This window comes from Nerophis ophidion, linkage group LG17 (genome assembly GCF_033978795.1).
Source record: "Nerophis ophidion isolate RoL-2023_Sa linkage group LG17, RoL_Noph_v1.0, whole genome shotgun sequence".
NCBI lineage: Eukaryota > Metazoa > Chordata > Actinopteri > Syngnathiformes > Syngnathidae > Nerophis > Nerophis ophidion.
In genome coordinates, this window is record NC_084627.1 from 28,058,870 (window position 1) to 28,078,388 (window position 19,519).

At 38.4% G+C, this 19,519-nt stretch overlaps 1 protein-coding gene across 1 annotated transcript in view; it reads left to right on the forward strand.

Moving 5' to 3' along the window:
* The window catches only part of ulk1b (unc-51 like autophagy activating kinase 1), a 69,776-nt gene that overhangs the window by 9,693 nt on the left and 40,564 nt on the right, over positions 1–19,519 (forward strand). The window contains exons 2-4 of the mRNA XM_061876702.1: positions 11,354–11,446; positions 11,705–11,746; positions 18,999–19,031. Of these exons, the coding sequence (XP_061732686.1) occupies positions 11,354–11,446; positions 11,705–11,746; positions 18,999–19,031 (168 nt within the window). The remainder of the gene's footprint in view (positions 1–11,353; positions 11,447–11,704; positions 11,747–18,998; positions 19,032–19,519) is intronic.

The window sequence follows — 19,519 nt, forward strand, 5'->3', positions numbered from 1 at the left end:
TAACTAATAACGTTTTGGGAGACAATGATCTTATGTTTAAAAAACCTATATTATAGGTAGTGGGCTGTTTTAGGGAGTTTTTGATCAAATTATCCGTAGTAGCAATATTAATAATGTTGTGTTTATTATGCCCAGTGCATTTAGTATAGTTACGACCATATCTAGGAATTGATACGACAGGAATTTTCCGATTGTTTGTTTGTTGCTTTGATAAACTGCACGCATCATGGCTAGCCACCTCAGTAACGGGGATTTTCCAATTGTTTGTTTGTTGCTTTGATAAACTGCACGCATCATAGTTAGCCACCTCAGTAAAACACATGTCCAACTCTGAAACACTCAAAGCAGAAAAAACGTGTTCTAATTTAACTGACTCCTTACCCAGACCAGTAGTCTCGCATTTTCCATTTAAATCTGGCTGCAGGATGGAGGGAAGTGGTGTTCTGTGGGGATTAGCCTTCTGCTTTGTTTTCAGCCCCGCTCGACATCCGCGTTTCCGATCACACCGCTGGCGTCTGCTCCGTAGACGGCCCCCGCTGCTACTAGACTCCCCTGCTTCACAGGCCGCTGGATGTAGCCGCCGACGTATTCCCATGCTAGTTAGCATGTTTAGCACGCACGCGTCTATCAGTCCAAAACGGCCCGATATGTCCACATCCAGAAGTGTCTGGCGGTCGTACGTGATCACGGAGTGACCACGATGTGAGCCAGCCATAAAGTCTGTGGAATTGTCCGGTATTTCTGCCAAATGTTTCATCTTTAGCAGGAGCTCCGCGAGGACGCAGCCCGTCCGGGCGCCGCCATCTTGGATATATATATATATATATATATATATACTGGGGATGTAACGGTACACAAAAATTTCGGTTCGGTGTGCCGGAGTGAGAAGAGGTTTTAAAATCATTATCGCATGCTTACGTTTACCGCATGCCTTTGGTAAGCGCAGGAGTGAGAAGAGGTTTTAAATTAATTAGCGCCCCAGTGGCAATTCAAGGAAATAGGGTATATATATATATATATATATATATATATAATTTATGTATGTGTATATTTATATAAATTATATGTGTGTGTATTTACATACAGTGAAGAAAATAAGTATTTGAACACCCTGCTGTTTTGCAAGCTCTCCCACTTACAAATCATGGAGGGGTCTGAAATTTTCACGGCAGGTGCATGTCCACTGTATGATAGACAACCTAAAAAGAAAAATCCAGAAATCACAATCTATGCTTTTCATAAACAATTTATTCGTGTGAGACAGCTGAAAATAAGTATTTGAACACCTGTATATCAGTTAGAATTCTGACCCTCAAAGACCTGTTAGTCCGCCTTTAAAAGCCACCCTCCATTCCACTGTATTATCCTGAATCAGATACACCTGTGTGAAGTCGTTGGCTGCATAAAGAACACCTGTCCACACCATATAAACGGTAAGACCCAAACATTTAGCATGGCTAAAAGCAAAGAGCTGTCCAAAGACACCAGAGACAAAATCGTACAACTCCACAAGAATGGAAAGGGCTACGGAGAAATCGCCAAGCAGCTAGGTGAAAAAGGTCTACTGTTGGAGCAATCATTAGAAAATGGAAGAAGCTAAACATGACGGTCAATCTCAATCGGAGTGGAGCCCCATTCAAGATATCACCTGGTGGGGTCTCAATGATGCTAAGAAAGGTTAGGAATCAGCCCAGGACTACATGGCAGGTCTTGGTCAATGACCTGAAAAGAGCTGGGACCACTGTTTCCATGGTCACTGTTCGTAATACACTAAGACTTCATGGTTTGAAATCATGCATGGCACGGAAGGTTCCCCTGCTTAAACCAGTACATGTTAAGGCCCGTCTTAAGTTTGCCAATGACCATTTGGATGATCCAGAAGAGTCATGGGAGAAAGTTTTGTGGACAGATGAGACCAAAATTGACCTTTTTGGTCATAATTCCACTATGCGTGTTTGGAGGAAGAAGAGTGATACGTACCATCCAAAGAACACCATCCCTACTGTGAAGTATGAGGGTGGTAGCATCATGCTTTGGGGGTGTTTTTCTGTTCATGGGACAGGACAACTGTACTGTATTAAGGAGAGGAAGACTGCAGCTATGTATTGTGAGATTTGGCCTAAAACCTCCTTCCCTCAGTCCGATCATTGAAAATGAGTTGTGAATGGATCTTCCAACATGACAATGACCCCAAAACACACAGCCAGGAAAACCAAAAAGTGGCTTCGTAAGAACCATATCAAGGTTCCGGAGTGGCCTAGCCAGTCTCCAGACCAAAATCCAATTGAAAATCTTTGGAGGGAGCTGAAAGTTTGTGTTACTCAGCAACAGCCCAGAAACCTGACTGATCTAGAGAACATCTGTGTGGAGTAGTGGGCCAAAATCCCTCCTGCAGTCCGTGCAAACTTGGTGAAGAACTACAGGAAACGTTTGACCTCTGTAATTGTAAACAAAGGCTACTCTACCAAATATTAATGCTGGTGTTCAAATACTTATTTTCAGCTTTATCACACAAATAAATTGTTAAAAATCATGGATTGTGATCTCTGGATTTTTCTTTTTAGGTTATCTCTCATACAGTGGACATGCACCTACCGTGAACATTTCAGACCCCTCCATGATTTCTTAGTGGGAGAACTTGCAAAACAGCAGGGTGTTAAAATACTTTTTTTCTTGACTGTATTTGCAGTGGGGCAAAAAAGTATTTAGTGAGCCACTGATTGTGCAAATTCTCCCACTTAAAATGATGACAGAGGTCTGTAATTTTCATCATTGGTACACTTCAACTGTGAGAGACAGAATGTGAAAAACAAATCCAGAAATTCACATTGTAGGAATTTTTAAGAATTATATATATATATATATATATATATATATATATATATATATATATATATATATATATATATATATATATATATATATATATATATATATATGTATATATGTATATATGTATATGTGTATATGTATAAGTGTATATATGTATATATATGTGTGTGTGTGTGTCTGCGTGTGTGTATATATATACATATATATGTAAATGTGTATATATGTGTATATATATTTATGTATGTGTATGTAATGTATATATAAATCTACATGTGTGTATATATGTATGTGTATGTATAAATATGTGTGTATATATGTATGTGTATGTGTATATGTAAATTTATATATATATATATATATATATATATATATATTTAATATACAAACCCCGTTTCCATATGAGTTGGGAAATTGTGTTAGATACAATGATTTGCAAATCATTTTCAACCTATATTCAGTTAAATTTGCTACAAAGACAACATATTTGATGTTGAAACTGATAAACATTTCTTTTTGCAAATCATTAACTTTAAAATTTGATGCCAGCAACACGTGACAAAAAAGTTGGGAAAGGTGGCAATAAATACTGATAAAGTTGAGGAATGCTAATCAAACACTTATTTGGAACATCCCACAGGTGTGCAGGCTAATTGGGAACTGGTGGATGCCATGATTGGGTATAAAAACAGCTTCCCAAAAAATGCTCACTCTTTCACAAGAAAGGATGGTGCGAGGTACACCCCTTTGTCCACAACTGCGTGAGCAAATAGTCAAACAGTTTAAGAACGTTTCTCAAAGGGAAATTGCAAGAAATTTAGGGATTTCAACATCTACGGTCCATAATATCATCAAAAGGCTCAGAGAATCTGGAGAAATCACTCCACGTAAGCGGCAGGGTCGGACACTAACATTGAATTACCGTGACGTTCGATCCCTCAGACGGCACTGTATGAAAAACTGACATCAACAGCTAAAGGGTATTACCACATGGGCTGAGGAACACTTCAGAAAACCACTGTCACTAAATACAGTTCGTCGCTACATCTGTAAGTGCAGGTTAAAGCTCTACTATGCAAAGCAAAAGCCATTTATCAACAACATCCAGAAACGCCGCCAGCTTCTCTCGGCCCGAGATCATCTAAGATGGATTGATACAAAGTGGAAAAGTGTTTTGTGGTCTGATGAGTCTACATTTCAAATTGTTTTTGGAAATATTCAACATTGTGTAATTCGGACCAAAGGGGAAGCAAACCACCCAGACTATTATCTACGCAAAGTTCAAAAGCCAGCATCTGTTATGGTATGGGGGTGCATTAGTGTCCAAGGCATGGGTAACTTACACATCTGTGAAGGCACCATTAATGCTAAAAGTTACATACAGGTTTTGGAACAATATATGCTGCCATCTAAGTGGCGTCTTTTTCATGGACGCCCCTGCTTATTTCAGCAAGACAATGCCAAGCCACATTCAGCACGTGTTATAACAGCGTGGCTTCGTTAAAAAAAAAGTGCGGGTACTTTCCTGGCCCGCCTGCAGTCCAGACCTGTCTCCCATCAAAAATGTGTGGCGCATTATGAAGCGTAAAATACGACAGCGGACACCGGACTGTTGAACGACTGAAGCTATACATAAAACAAGAATGGGAAAAAATTCCACTTTCAAAGTTTTACAATTAGTTTCCTTAGTTCCCAAACATTTGAGTGTTGTTAAAAGAAAAGGTGATGTAACACAGTGGTGAACTTGCCCTTTTCCTACTACTTTGGCACGTGTTGCAGCCATGAAATTCTAAGTTAATTATTATTTGCAAAAAAAATAAAGTTAATGAGTTTGAACATCAAATATCGTGTTTTTGTAGTGCATTCAATTGAATATAGGTTGAAAATTATTTGCAAATCAATGTATTCCATTTATATTTACATCTAACACACTTGCCCAACTCATATGGAAACGGGGTTTGTAACATATATATATATATATATATATATATATATATATATATATATGTATATATATCTATATGTACGTGTGTGTGTATATATATATATATATATATATATATATATATATATATATATACACACACACACACACATATCATTATTTATTCATGTTTTTAATTGATATACATTTATATGTACATGTAGATGCTGCATCGGGACGGATCCATTAAGAATTTGAGCAGAAATATGTCATATAGGAATTAACTTTACACAATAAAACATTTACAAAATGCTGTGTCACTTGAATGGTTTTTGAAGTAATATCTTTGTGACATGAAAAAAACACAAAAAATGTAAAAAAAAAACATGGCGTTTACTTTTTGACATTAATACAAAACTCAAAGCTGTTTGGCTAATGAAGATGAAGTCAAACAAACAAGCTTTGTTATTCTCCAACAACGCCTCTTTGATGTTCAGTGCAACAGTTTGGACAACAAAAATAAAGAGTGACACCTCACACATTGATTACACAATCTCCAGCCTGCGTTTGAACACTGGTACAGTTTGCAGTTAAATAAAGGAGGAATGAGCACCCCAGTAAAACAAACTAAGGATTTTATAAGCAAGTTGTGACAACGTCCACGACACATCACTTGCTGCATGTTTCCTCACATCATTAACTCTCATTAACAGCAGCTAAAGGATGCTGTCCAATATTGTCCACACTTGTCTCCATCTAAACACAGCAGTGCGCTCTTAAACCCGCGGCGGAAAGCAAGGGAAAATTACGTTAAACCAAGTGCTTGGCTCCGTTTACTCCGAGGGGAAATATCCGGATCTAAGTCTATGTAGATTGTCCGCCATCATTATCAAGCCAAACAACGCTAGTGCGCAGTCGCCTGCCTTTGTGTTGCCTAAAATGCATTGATAAATGACAATTTTTCGCTAATAAAATAATTAGACGGTATTACTAATTTTATCACAAATTATTATTATACCATTTACTGTTACATCCCTTGTCCATTAACAAGTAAAAAGTCAAGGGCTGTTACGGCAGGTTGCTGCCGTCGATGTTGGTCAATTTTTTAAAACTTACGGCAAGTCACTAGGGCGGTCGCGACTTTGCCGTGGTTAAATTCGAGCCCTGCAATTCTATTATAAAATATATGAAATATAATTTTATGTTGTATGGTCTTGTGGCCTACAACACTTGGCTGATACAGAACATGTACTACATTGTGTTCTCTCTGTGGTTATTTTGGGGTAATAATATTTACCGTGACAGGCCTGGAATTTTAACATTTCCCGGTCAAGGCAAGTGTTGCCTTTAAGGCCTACTGAAATGAGATGTTCTTATTTAAACGGGGATAGCAGGTCCATTCTATGTGTCATACATGATCATTTCGCGATATTGCCATATTTTTGCTGAAAGGATTTAGTAGAGAACATCGACGATAAAGTTCGCAACTTTTGGTCGCTTATAAAAAAGCCTTGCCTGTACCGGAAGTAGCAGACGATGTGCGCATGACGTCACCGGTGTGAGAGCTCCTCACATCCGCACATTGTTTATAATGTGAGCCACCAACAGTAGGAGCAATTCGGACCGAGAAAGCGACGATTTCTCCAATAATTTGAGCGAGGATGAAAGATTTGTGGATGAGGAAAGTTAGAATAAAGCGCTAATAATAAAAAAAAAAGGCGACGGCTCCAGGCGGCGGCAGTGGGAGAGTTTCAGATGTAATTAGACACATTTACTAGGATAATTCTGGAAAATCCCTTATCTGCTAATTGTGTTGCTAGTATTTTAGTGAGATTGTAAAGTCAAACCTGAAAGTCGGATGGCTGCGGTGAACGCCAGTGTCTCTGAGAAAAGCCGAGGAGCCAAGATCACAGCTCCCTTTTTGAGCTGCAGGATGAGGTCGCGTAATCCACTCAAGTCTCCAGTAAGAGCCAACTTAATATCACAATTTTCCCATCCAAAAACTTGCTGGTTGACGTAGAGAAACATGTTCGCTTGACCGCTCTGTGTTAAAGCTTCACAACAAACAAAGAAACACCGGCTGTGTTTTGGTGCTAAAAGCAGCTGCAATCCACCGCTTTCCACCAACAGCATTCTTATTTGACGTCTCCATTATTAATTGAACAAATTGCAAAAGACTCAGCAACACAGATGTCAAAAATACTGTGTAATTGCGTGATGAAAAGAGATGACTCTTAGCTGTAAGTGGTGCCGGGCTAATATGTCCCCTCCAACCAATAACGTCACAAACAGGCGTCATCATACGCGTTATCATTCCGCGACGTTTTCAAAAGGAAACTCCACGGGAAATTTAAAATTGTAATTTAGTAAACTCAACCGGCCGTATCGGCATGTGTTGCAATGTTAAGATTTCATCATTGATTTATAAACTATCAGACTTGGTAGTCGGTAAAAGTTAAAGTACCAATGATTGTCACACACACACACTAGGTGTGGTGAAATGTGTCCTCTGCATTTGACCCATCCCCTTGATCACCCCCTGGGAGGTGAGGGGAGCAGTGGGCAGCAGCGGTGCCACGCCCAGGAATCATTTTATGGTGATTTAACCCCCAATTCCAACCCTTGATGCTGAGTGCCAAGCAGGGAGGCAATGGGTCCCATTTTTTTATAGTCTTTGGTATGACTCGGCCAGGGTTTGAACTCACAACCTACCAATATCAGGGCGGACACTCTAACCACTAGGCCACTGAGTAGGTAGTAGTGGGTTTCAGTAGGCCTTTAAAGGGGGGCTCATATTGTAGGGCACCAAGGCAAATATATACACAGTGGGGCAAAAAAGTATTTAGTCAGCCACCGATTGTGCAAGTTGTCTTACTTAAAATGATGACAGAGGTCTGTAATTTTCATCATAGGTACACTTCAACTGTGAGAGACAGAAAAAAATCCAGGAATTCACATTGTAGGAATTTCAAAGAATTTATTTGTAAATTATGGTGGGAAATAAGTATTTGGTCAATAACAACAATTCAACTCAATATTTTGTAATATAACCTTTGTTGGCAATAACAGAGGTCAAACGATTAATATAGGTCTTTACCAGGTTTGCACACACAGTAGCTGGTGTTTTGGCCCCATTCCTCTATTTAGATCTTCTCGAAAGCAGTGATGTTTTGGGGCTGTCGCCGAGCAACACGGACTTTCAACTCCCTCCACAGATTTTCTATGGGGTTGAGGTCTGGAGACTGACTAGGCCACTCCAGGACTTACGGAGCCACTCCTTCGTTGCCCGGGTGGCGTGTTTGGGATCATTGTCGTGCTGGAAGACCCAGCCACGTTTCATCTTCAAAGCTCTCACTAATGGAAAGAGGTTTTGGCTCAAAATATCAGGATACATGGCCCCATTCATTCTTTCCTTAACACGGATCAGTTGTCCTTTCCCCTTAGCAGAAAAACAGCCCCAAAGCATGATGTTTCCACCCCCATGCTTCACAGTAGGTCTGGTGTTCTTGGGATGCAACTCAGTATTCTTCTTCCTCCAAACATGACGAGTTGAGTTTATACCAAAAAGTTCTATTTTGGTTTCATCTGACCACATGACATTCACCCAATCCTCTGCTGTATCATCCACGTGCTCTCTGGCAAACTTCAGACGGGCCTGGACATAAACTGGCTTAAGCAGGGGAACACGTCTGTCACTGCTGGATTTGATTCCCTGTCGGCGTAGTGTGTTACTGATGGTTACCTTTGTTACTTTGGTCCCAGCTCTATGAAGGAATTCACCATGTCCCCCGTGTGGTTCTGGGATTTTTGCTGGCCGTTCTCATGATCATTTTGACCCCACAGACGAGATCTTGCATGGAGCCCCAGATCGAGGGAGATTATCAGTGGTCTTGTATGTCTTCCATTTTCTGATAATTGCTCCCACAGTTGATTTTTTCAAAGCAAGTTGCTTGACTAGTGTAGATTCACTCTTCCCAGTTTGGTGCAGGTCTACAATTCTTTTCCTGGTGTCCTTCGACAGCTCTTTGGTCTTGTCCATAGTGGAGTTTGGAGTCTGACTGTTTGAGGCTGTGGACAGGTGTCTTTTATACAGATAACAAGTTACAACAGATTCCATTAATACAGGTAACGAGTAGAGGACAGAAGAGCTTCTTAAAGAAGAAGTTACAGGTCTGTGAGAGCCAGAGATCTTCTTTGATTGAAGTGAACAAATACTTATTTTCCACCATAATTTACAAATAAATTGTTTAAAATTTCTACAATTTGAATTCCTGGATTTTTTTTTTCACATTCTGTCTCTCACAGTTGAAATGTACCTATGATGAAAATTACAGACCTCTGTCATCATTTTAAGTGGGAGAACATGCACAATCGGTGGCTGACTAAATACTTTTTTGCCCCACTGTATAAAAATATATATATTAGAGCTGTGAATCTTTGGGTGTCCCGCGATTCGATTCAATATCAATTCTTGGGGTCACGATTCGATAATATATCGATTTTTTTCGATTCAAAAACGATATATTCCCGATTCAAAACGATCCTGTATTCATTCAATACATAGGATTTCAGCAGGATCTACCCCAGTCTGCTGAGATGCTAGCAGAGAAGGTTTTTTTTTTTTTTTAAACTTTTATAATTCTAAAGGACAATGTTTTATCAACTGATTGGAATAATGTAAATTTGTTTTAACTATTAAACAAACCAATAATATGACTTATTTTATCTTTGTGAAAACATTGGACACAGTGTGTTTTCAAGCTTATGAGATGCGATGCAAGTGTAAGCCACTGTGACACTATTGTTCTTTTTTTAATTTTTTGAATGTCTAATGTCAATGAGGGATTTTTAATCACTGCTATGCTGAAATTATAATTAATATTGATACTGTTGTTGATAATATTCATTTTTGTTTCACTTCTTTTGCCTTGTTCTTTGTTGTGTTTGTGTCTTTATTGCAGTTCCGAGTGTTGCTGGGTCAGGTTTGGTTTTGGTATTGGATTGCATTGTTATGGTATTGCTGTGTATTGTTTGGTTTAATTGATTAAAAAAAAAAAAAGTATTTTAAAAAAAAAAAAAAAAAACTTTTTAAAAATGAGAATCTAATCTGAATCGCACAACGTATTCGATTCGTATTCTAATCGATTTTTTCCAACACCCCTAATATATATATGTATATATATATATATATATATATATATATATATATATATATATATATATATATATATATATATATATATATATATATATATATAGTTGCATAAACTTGTCAGCTTTTTGTCATTACATGATGCCTTATTCTCTATTTTACATATTGACAAAGAGAGTTTGCATTTGTATTTTGTTTAAGTTATGTTCACCATGTAGATGATGTTTAGAGCAGAAATATGTGAAATAGGAATTAACCAAACACAACTACACATTAAAAAAATGTTGTTACACGAATGATTTTTGAAATGACATGAAAAAAAACACAATTAATATTAACAAAATCTGGTGTTTACTTTTTGATATCAAAATAAAACACAAAGCAGTTTGGCTAATGAAGTTAAAACAAACAAGCTGTGTTCTTCTCCAACGCCTCCCTAGTGTTTCTACAGCAGTTTGGCCAACAATAAAAAAACCTCCGGAGTAACACCTCACACTCCGAATAAACAATCTTCACTGCCTGCGTTCAATTCGATGAGATGACAAAAAATTATAGCTAGTATTGATGTTATTTGAACACTGATACAATTTGCAGGTGAATAAAGGACGAGTGGGCATCCCAGTAAACAAAGTAAAGACTTTATAAACAAGTTGTTTGCTGAAAAACATCAAATAGTTTTTTCCTTCGCTGTATACTTTTAGTGTGGGGACAAGTGTGTCCGTCTCTAATATTGTCCACACCTGTCTCCATCGAAACACAGCAGTGCGCTCTTAAACGCACGGCAGGAAGCAAGGGAAAATGATGGTAAACCAAGTGCTTGGCTCCATTTAATCCAAGGGAAAATCTCCGCAGCAAAGTCGGTGTCGTCGGTCCGCCATGATTATCAAGTCAAACGACGCGAGTGCGCATGCGCCTGACTTCGTGTTGCTGAAAATGCATTAATAAATGACGTTTTTTTCAGTCATTAAAAAATGTAACTGTGTTACTAACTGTCGGGAATTATCACAAATTATAATTATACCGTTTACTGTTGCATCCCTTGTCCATTAACAAGTAAAATGTCAAGGAATGTCAAGGTATGTTCTTGCCGCAAATGGTCAATTTTTTGGGCATTACTGCAAATGACGAGAGCGATCGTGGAAAGTGCCGCGGTAAAATTTGAGCGCTGCCCTGACACATGAGTGTATCCGTCATAAAAGTTAATAATCAGGGTGGTGTCTATATGAGGTGTGGCACGCTTTTTTTTCCCCAGCGTATGACACACTCGGGTATTAATTGGGGCATAGCTTCTATTACAGTGGTGGCAACTAGTTTACAAAATATGGCATTTGGAGTTCTTCATTCAGTTCTACTTGTTATTATGGCACAAACTGACTTTCACAGTATTATTAACCATACGCATTTTGAGGGTATTTCCACTTACGTATGTATTCATTTTCTCCTTGCAGAAACATGACTGGGAGGTGGCAGTTAAATGCATCAACAAAAAGAACCTGGCTAAATCCCAAACATTGCTAGGGAAGGAGATTAAAATACTTAAGGTGAGATGAAACACACCTTTTTAGTAGTTGAAACACTAGTATTAAAGTTATATGCATTATATTTCTTACATAAGCAGGACTAATTAGTCAATCAGCATTTTTGCTAGCCTTTATGCTTTGTTTATCAATGTTCTAAAGGTATTGCTTTCTTTAACACAATGCCCTGTTACAGTAAATGGACGGTACAAGACCAATGCTGCATCCATTTTTAAAGTAACCTTGAAATATATAAAAAAATACCTTGTTTGTTTTTTGCAGGAACTGAAGCATGAAAACATTGTAGCATTACTGGACTTTCAGGTGTGTAATAATACACTTCTACATCATAACATCCCGTGTCATTATCTCATCTCCCACAGTCCCGGTTTGCCATCAGTCTGTGCTAGCTAGCTACACTGAGCAGATGGGGCTGTTGGCCATGTCTGTGCCACATGACCCACTTCTCTCGCATGCAATGCGACGAGTTTGGTTTTCTGTGTTGTTGTCCTTAACCAAGGAACTGTTTATTTTCTTAAAAACACGCCTGTGGCTGACTGTTTTTCTTTTATAAAAGTGGCACTTCCTGGTTTGTGTCCTCTTGAACCCAGACATTGTTTGCACAGTGTCTGCCTTCAATGTCTGTTGTGTGCTTCATCAGCGTTTTGTATTTTTGACCATTTTCAAGTCCCGAATGTACTCCCCAGTACTCCAATATAGCCAGGTAATGTGAACATGTGCCTATTTAGTTACCATTATTAGCATCTTAGCGCTGCAGAGAAGTAGTTCGAAGAAATGAATAGTCACGGATGCTTGCAACCTGGGAACCCACATTGCGTGTGGCCTGGACACACACCTCGCACACAGTCAGGACAAACTCACACACACCTGAACTCATGCAAGTGTTTCTGTAAGATTTGTGGAATATAACTGTCATCTGACCAGACCTGACTGACTGAGGAATTTTATCCTGAAGTAATGTCTACACTTTTCATTGAGGCGAGTTCAGCTCGAATGGTGGTGTTTTTTTACGCTGCATTACAGGGTCTAAGCATACCAAAAATACCACAAAGGTGCCTTTTGCCTGTTGTCATGTAAGTCCTTTGTTATGTTTTAAGTACTTGGGGGAAGGCGTGGCTCGCTTTGGACGAATGACCTCTGACTGAAAAAAAATGTTGGTCACTCGATTGACAGAGGCAGTTATCTGCCTAGTTAATATAATCACTTCCATTGTGCAAATGAGCTACATTCCTTAGTTTCTAATCATTATCAATTAGTATTATCACCAGAGGACAAAGCAAAATATGTTTCACAAGTAAGCCAAGAGCCGGCCTTCTAATTTCTAAGCTAGCTTGAAACAACACGAGAAATAAGTTCTTGAAGAAGTCTATATTTTTATTTACAAAATCAGGAAGTAATTCCCTAAACTTAGGAAGACTTTTAGGGCAAAAACCAAATTATTTGAATGAGTATGAGATTACAGTGTTTACTCTTGTTTAGTTATTGTGTACTATTGACTTTGTTGTGAGCAAACAATGGTAAAGACTTTGGAACTAGTTTGAATATTATGTTTCTATTGGTACACTGTTCAAAGAACTCACCCTAAACAGATTGAACAATGTACACTTAATACATGTGATTGGTATGGGTATTGTTCTATTACACTCATGGAAGATTGGTATTAGAATCGACAGTATTCAACCCTGATTGGAACATCCCTATTTTCCATGCTTGAAAAATTGTAGAATGCACTTTAATATATATATATATATATATATATATATATATATATATATATGCAGCCCTTTGAGACACTAGTGATTTAGGGCTATATAAGTAAACATTGATTGATTGATTGATATATATATATATATATATATATATATACACACATATTTGCATATATATATATATATATATGTATGTGTGTTTATGTATGTATCCGAATCCATCCATCTATCCATCTTCTACCGCTTACTCCCTTTGGGGTCGCGAATCAGAAGTACTTTATTAATCCCCGATGGGAAAATTAAGAAACATATATATATATATATATATATATATATATGTGTGTGTGTGTGTGTGTGTATGTATGTATGTATATATTTTTAATAGATTAACTTACCTTATTGCCTTCTTTTGACCTGTTATTAACAAAAGAAGAACTCGCGCCTGAGAAAGATCATGGCTGCAGAGGCATGTGTTCATTTGGCAAAAATACTTTGTCTTGATTTTTATTACAGTGGTAGCTCAACTTGAAAGTGCCCAAACTTAAAAAGTTATTGACTAATTGTTATGCTTTAAATTGCTAGCAAAAATTAGAGTTAATAACATCCATTAGTCCATCCATCCATTTTCTACCGCTTATTCCCTTTCGGGGTCGCGGGGGGCGCTGGCGCCTATCTCAGCTACAATCGGGCGGAAGGCAGGGTACACCCTGGACAAGTCGCCACTTCATCGCAGGGCCAACACAGACAACATTCACACACTAGGGCCAATTTAGTGTTGCCAATCAACTTATCCCCAGGTGCATGTCTTTGGAAGTGGGAGGAAGCCGGAGTACCCGGAGGGAACCCACGCATTCACGGGGAGAACATGCAAAGTCCACACAGAAAGATCCTGAGCCTGGATTTGAACCCAGGACTGCAGGAACTTCGTATTGTGAGGCAGACGCACTAACCCCTCTGCCACCGTGTAGCCACCCATTAGTTGGTGTAAAAATGCCAAAGTGAATCCTGTAAGATTCGACCAAACTAGCCGCTCTCACTCTCTGGCATTAACTTGATTTGAAGTAGAACGGTTTTCAGGTTAAAGTTTTGTCACAAAACCAATTAAGCTTGCAAGTTGATGTACTACTATGTACCCCAAATTGCAAGTTTATACATTCACTTGTACAGCATTTATTTTTAAAGGTGAATTGCACTTTTTTGTAATTTTTCCCATCATTCAAAAATCCTTATGTAAAACAAGAACACATATGTATTTATTTTTTTATGCATTCTAACTCATAAATACTAGCAAAAGTCAGCCAACAATGGAGCTAATGGCTTTCACTCTATTCCGCCTATAAAGTGTTGTAAAAACATTCAAGAACCTCCATCAACGATTTTATACATGCTGTAAGTGTGTATGTAATGTAGTAAAAGGCACATTCATAACTTTTACATATTTTGGTCATTTTAAGCATTTAGCAATGTAAGCAGATCCGGTAAGTAGCAGTAAGGCTAAGTACTAAACAAAAAATACAAACTATGAACATACAAAACAACCACTTACTGTACATGTCTGCTCTCACTAGGATTGTAACTGATGGGATGGGCTTTAAGGGCTAGATTAATGCTATCACTGCCATTGTGCTAGCGTTTATTTACGAGTGAGAATGCCTCCAAAAAAAAAACGTGTTCCTATCTTACATAGCCATCCATCCATCCATCCATCCATCTTATGGACATACATACATGGACACTCTGCCATACATCTTACATAGCAATTTTGAAATTAAATGAAATGTGTCTCAAACAGTGTGTGCATCAAAAAAGAGTGTTTGTGTAACTTAGCCAGTTTTTACATATACAGTGTCCCCTCGCCACTTCACTGTTCACTTACTATGGTCTCAGGGCATCGCAGATTAGAGTACCCATATAAGTTTTCATGTTAAAATGACATAGGTTTCAGAGTGAAGGAAGTGTTTAACGAGCATATTCAATATTTAGGTGTGTGTAAAAACTGTGTGGAGGGCTTATGCAGATTTTAAATGCATACAGTATTGATAAAAATCATAAAATAGTGTCCTGAATTTGCGAAATTGAACCTACTGCCCTGGGGTCTGGAATGTTTCTATGGGGATAAATCAGGGAACACTACGCTCTAATTTTGTACTTGTCCATAATTTAAAAAAAATAATCCATATACCACATACAAAACAAGGGATTGCAGGTCCTTCTAGTTTCACTATATAGTTTGTTGATAAAGCAGCATACATTCACCAGCCATACTTTTTCACAAATATACCATATCGAGTACAAGAGTCAGATCAAAACATCTGCCTTACCAAAGAAAGAAATCAGATTAGATTGACATAGTCTTTGTGATATTAATTAAAAATTATATTTATCGGTGTACTTTTCGGTGGACGATGTTGCAAATGTTTTGATTAGATTTTTAGCCACATACGTACCAACATAACAAAAATGAGGAATTCAAAGGTATTTTCACTTTTGCACGCAACAGCATTTGAAAAAAGAAAATACTAATAAGTAAACACATTGTGGTAGATGTATTTGAGAGACCTTGTGCAGTTTAAATGAAATTGATGGCATCACTCAAGTAAACAACAATAGCTCAGAGGTGCTCTGATTCATCTGAACTATTTTTTTTATAGAAAAAAAACACCATTGGCTTCATCTTGACACTTCCAGACCACAGTCATCTGTTGCCATGTGATAAGAGTGTGTTTTTATCGAGGCCCACTTACACAACAACGTATACTGTATGATGCAATGAGAACTAGGGTTGCAAAGGGGTGGAAAGTTTCCGGAAATATCTCCGAAATCATCCATCCATCTTCTACCACTTGTCCTGTTCAGGGCCGCGGGGGGTGCTGGAGCCTATCTCAGTTGCATTCGGGCAGAAGGCGGGGTACACCCTGGACAAGTCGCTACCTCACCGCAGGGCCAACACAGATGGATAGACAACATTCACACTCACATTCACACACTAGGGACCAATTAGTGTTGCCAATCAACCTATCCCCTGGTTGCTTGTCTTTGGAGGTGGGAGGAAGCCGGAGTACCCGGAGGGAACCCACACAGTCACGGGGAGAACATGCAAACTCTACACAGAAAGATCCCGAGCTCGGGCTTGAACTCAGGACTACTCAGCACGTTCGTATTGTGAGGCACATGTAATAACCCCTGCACCACCGTGCTGCAAAAATTTCCGAAAGCTTTCCGACAATTTACCACGGGAAGTTAAGCTCGGGAAGTTTGGAAATATTGACCATTTTTTGATTATTCAAAGTTGGACACAGTCCATGGGAATTAATAGGATTATATGAGAATAAATGGGGAATTACAATACAATTATTATATATTATTGGGCACTTGTCTATATGCTGCTGCATCTTTGTGGCATTTTTGACAGCTCTTTGCACAGTATTTGCAAATGTACACATCCTTTCCACCTACATTGGTTGGGGTGAAATGTCTCCACACATCAGATGGTGTACGTGGCATTATTCTGTTTTTATTTATTCATTCTTGTAAAACACTAATGCGATGCCACACACAGTTATAAATAGTCAGCTAAACAACTGGAGTCGTCTTTAAAAATATTTTACTGATGGACAAATGAATAGAAATAGGCCAGATGAATAGATGAACACTCAATCAGCATGCTAAATCAAACTATAACCTACATTCTTGTATGATAACAAAATGGCTAGCAGAACAGAAGGCAGAGGAAACTACATGTTTTGATTTAGTATTTGCTGGTTGAACTTTACAGATCACAAAAAATGTTAATTATGATCACTAATGTTGTTAGTATAAATGAATGCAATTTAACATAGAGAAAATTAGCATCACAGCTAACGGGGAAATATTTTCGGTTCATTATGAGACTGTGGTGGTACATAAACCTAGCTAGCTAGAGATAATGGCCCCAAAATTATTTAACAAGTACAGAAACAGCTAGTAGCTTGAGTGGAAGTCTGCTGGACTTGTCTACAGTCATACAGTAACAAGCAATTACACTTCTGTTAAAATGAAATACCATAGATCAAATATATTTACCCCAGTAATATCATCAAAACTTACCTGACTGGATGAATTCCTTGGGCTCGAATATTAGTGTGGCCTCCATAGACCTGCTGTAGTGTGTAGCATGCTGGGAATTATCTGGGCATGTGATGGAAGAATGCGCTGCACGTGATAGAGGAATGCACCGTGCAGGGTTGAAATTCTACTGAGTTTGCATTAAATAAGGTTGTTTTAGCTAATAATCTTGCTGTAAGATTTAGCATGTTGCAATAAATGTTTATTGGCTTTTATTTCTCATTAATTCTCTTTAATTCTCGTTATTTCCCATATATTCCGGTTAATTCCCATGGAACGTTTCCAACTTATAAACTATGAAATGAAAAGAAGAAAAAAAAAGAAAAACTTAAAAACCCTTATGAGAATTGCAGTCATTAAAGGCCTACTGAAATGAGATTTTCTTATTTAAACGGGGATAGCAGGTCCATTCTATGTGTCATACTTGATCATTTCGTGATGTTGCCATATTTTTGCTGAAAGGATGTAGTAGAGAACATCAACGATAAAGTTCGCAACTTTTGGTCGCTAATAAAAAAGCCTTGCCTGTCCCGGAAGTCGCAGACGATGTGCGCGTGACGTCACTGGTTGTAGAGCTCGTCACATCCTCACATTGTTTACAATCATAGCCACCACCAGTGAGAGCGATTCGGACCGAGAAAGCGACAATTTCCCCATTAATTTGAGCGAAGATGAAAGATTTGTCAATGAGGATAGTCAGAGCGAAGGACTAGGAGAAGAGAAAAAAAAAAGACGACGGCAGTGGGAGCGATTCAGATGTTATTAGACACATTTACTACGATAATTCTGGAAAATCCCTTATCGTGTTACTTGTGTTTTAGTGAAATTATATAGTCATACCTGAAAGTCGGAGGGGTGTGGTGACCGCCAGTGTCTCTAAGGGAAGGCATGGAGGAGCCACATGCCGGTTGATATGTGGTAGAGAACCATGTTCGCTTGACCGCTCTGTTCCATGTTAAAGCTTCACAACAAACAAAGAAACACCGGCTGTGTTTGTGTTGCTACCGCCGGCTGCAATACACTGCTTTCCACCAACATCTTTCTTCTTTTAGTCTCCATTATTAATTGAACAAATTGCAAAAGATTCAGCAACACAGATGTCCAAAATACTGTGTAATTATGCGATAAACACATACTACTTTTAGCCGGGATCGGTGCTGGGAGAACATGTCCGCTACCATCGGTGACGTCACGTGCACGCGTCATCATTCCGCGTCATAATTCCACAACGTTTTCAACAGGATACCTTGCGGGAAATTTAAAATTGCAATTTAGTAAACTAAATCGACCGTATTGGCATGTGTTGCAATGTTAATATTTCATCATTGATATATAAACTATCAGACTGCGTGGTGGGTAGTAGTGGGTTTCAGTAGGCCTTTAACAGTCTTGCAAATGTGGCATATTGTAAAAAAAATAACTGTACATGTGTCTTACTGAGCCACCTGTTGACTTTTGTATTATTTATGTTGCAGAGCATTCAAGTATTTTCAGTGTTTCTCGTTTGTTTCAATTACAAGTGTACTAATGAACAGTTTGTTTCAATTACAAGTGTACTAATGAACATTGAACATTTTTCCCAGTTCGTTTCTCTATCTCAAGAGTTTCATCAAGTAAAATGGATGACTTGTCTGTTTACACAATCTGCCACCTTAAGAACCACCTGTTCCTGTCTTTGTCTGTCACTCACATGTTTTTTTCTCTCCCTTCCATCCCGCCTACTCTTATCTACCGCCTTATAGGAAACTGCCAGCTCAGTGTACCTGGTGATGGAGGTAAGCCCCTTCGCTGCAGGATTTGGCCTTTGTTCGCTGTGTTGTCTCAGCATTCGTGGGTGGCTCTGAAAGGCCCCCAAGCTAAAATTAGCCCCGCTTTCAGGCATCAATGGGGGGCATCATCCGCACGCTGTTTTGTGCTTTCATACAGGCTAGCTGTTGTAATGCCTGTGTGTGGACACAGAATGGTCTAATCAACAAAAAAAATAAGGAAAAAAACACGCATAAATAGCAAATCAAAGTTTAGAATTAGATTATTTTCATACTGACCAATTGTAATTGAATATGTTTTCCTGGCCAGTCAGGATTATATTTCGGATTATAAATTGCACTGTCGGGTCTAATCTGGTTTTATTTTATACACAAGGTGCACCGGATTATAAGGCGCACAAAAGGTGTCATATTATGAATTTGTTTTCTCCATTTAAAACATTTCCTTTCATGACATGTAATGGTTGTTCTTTGGTAAACAATTTGAAAATATTGTT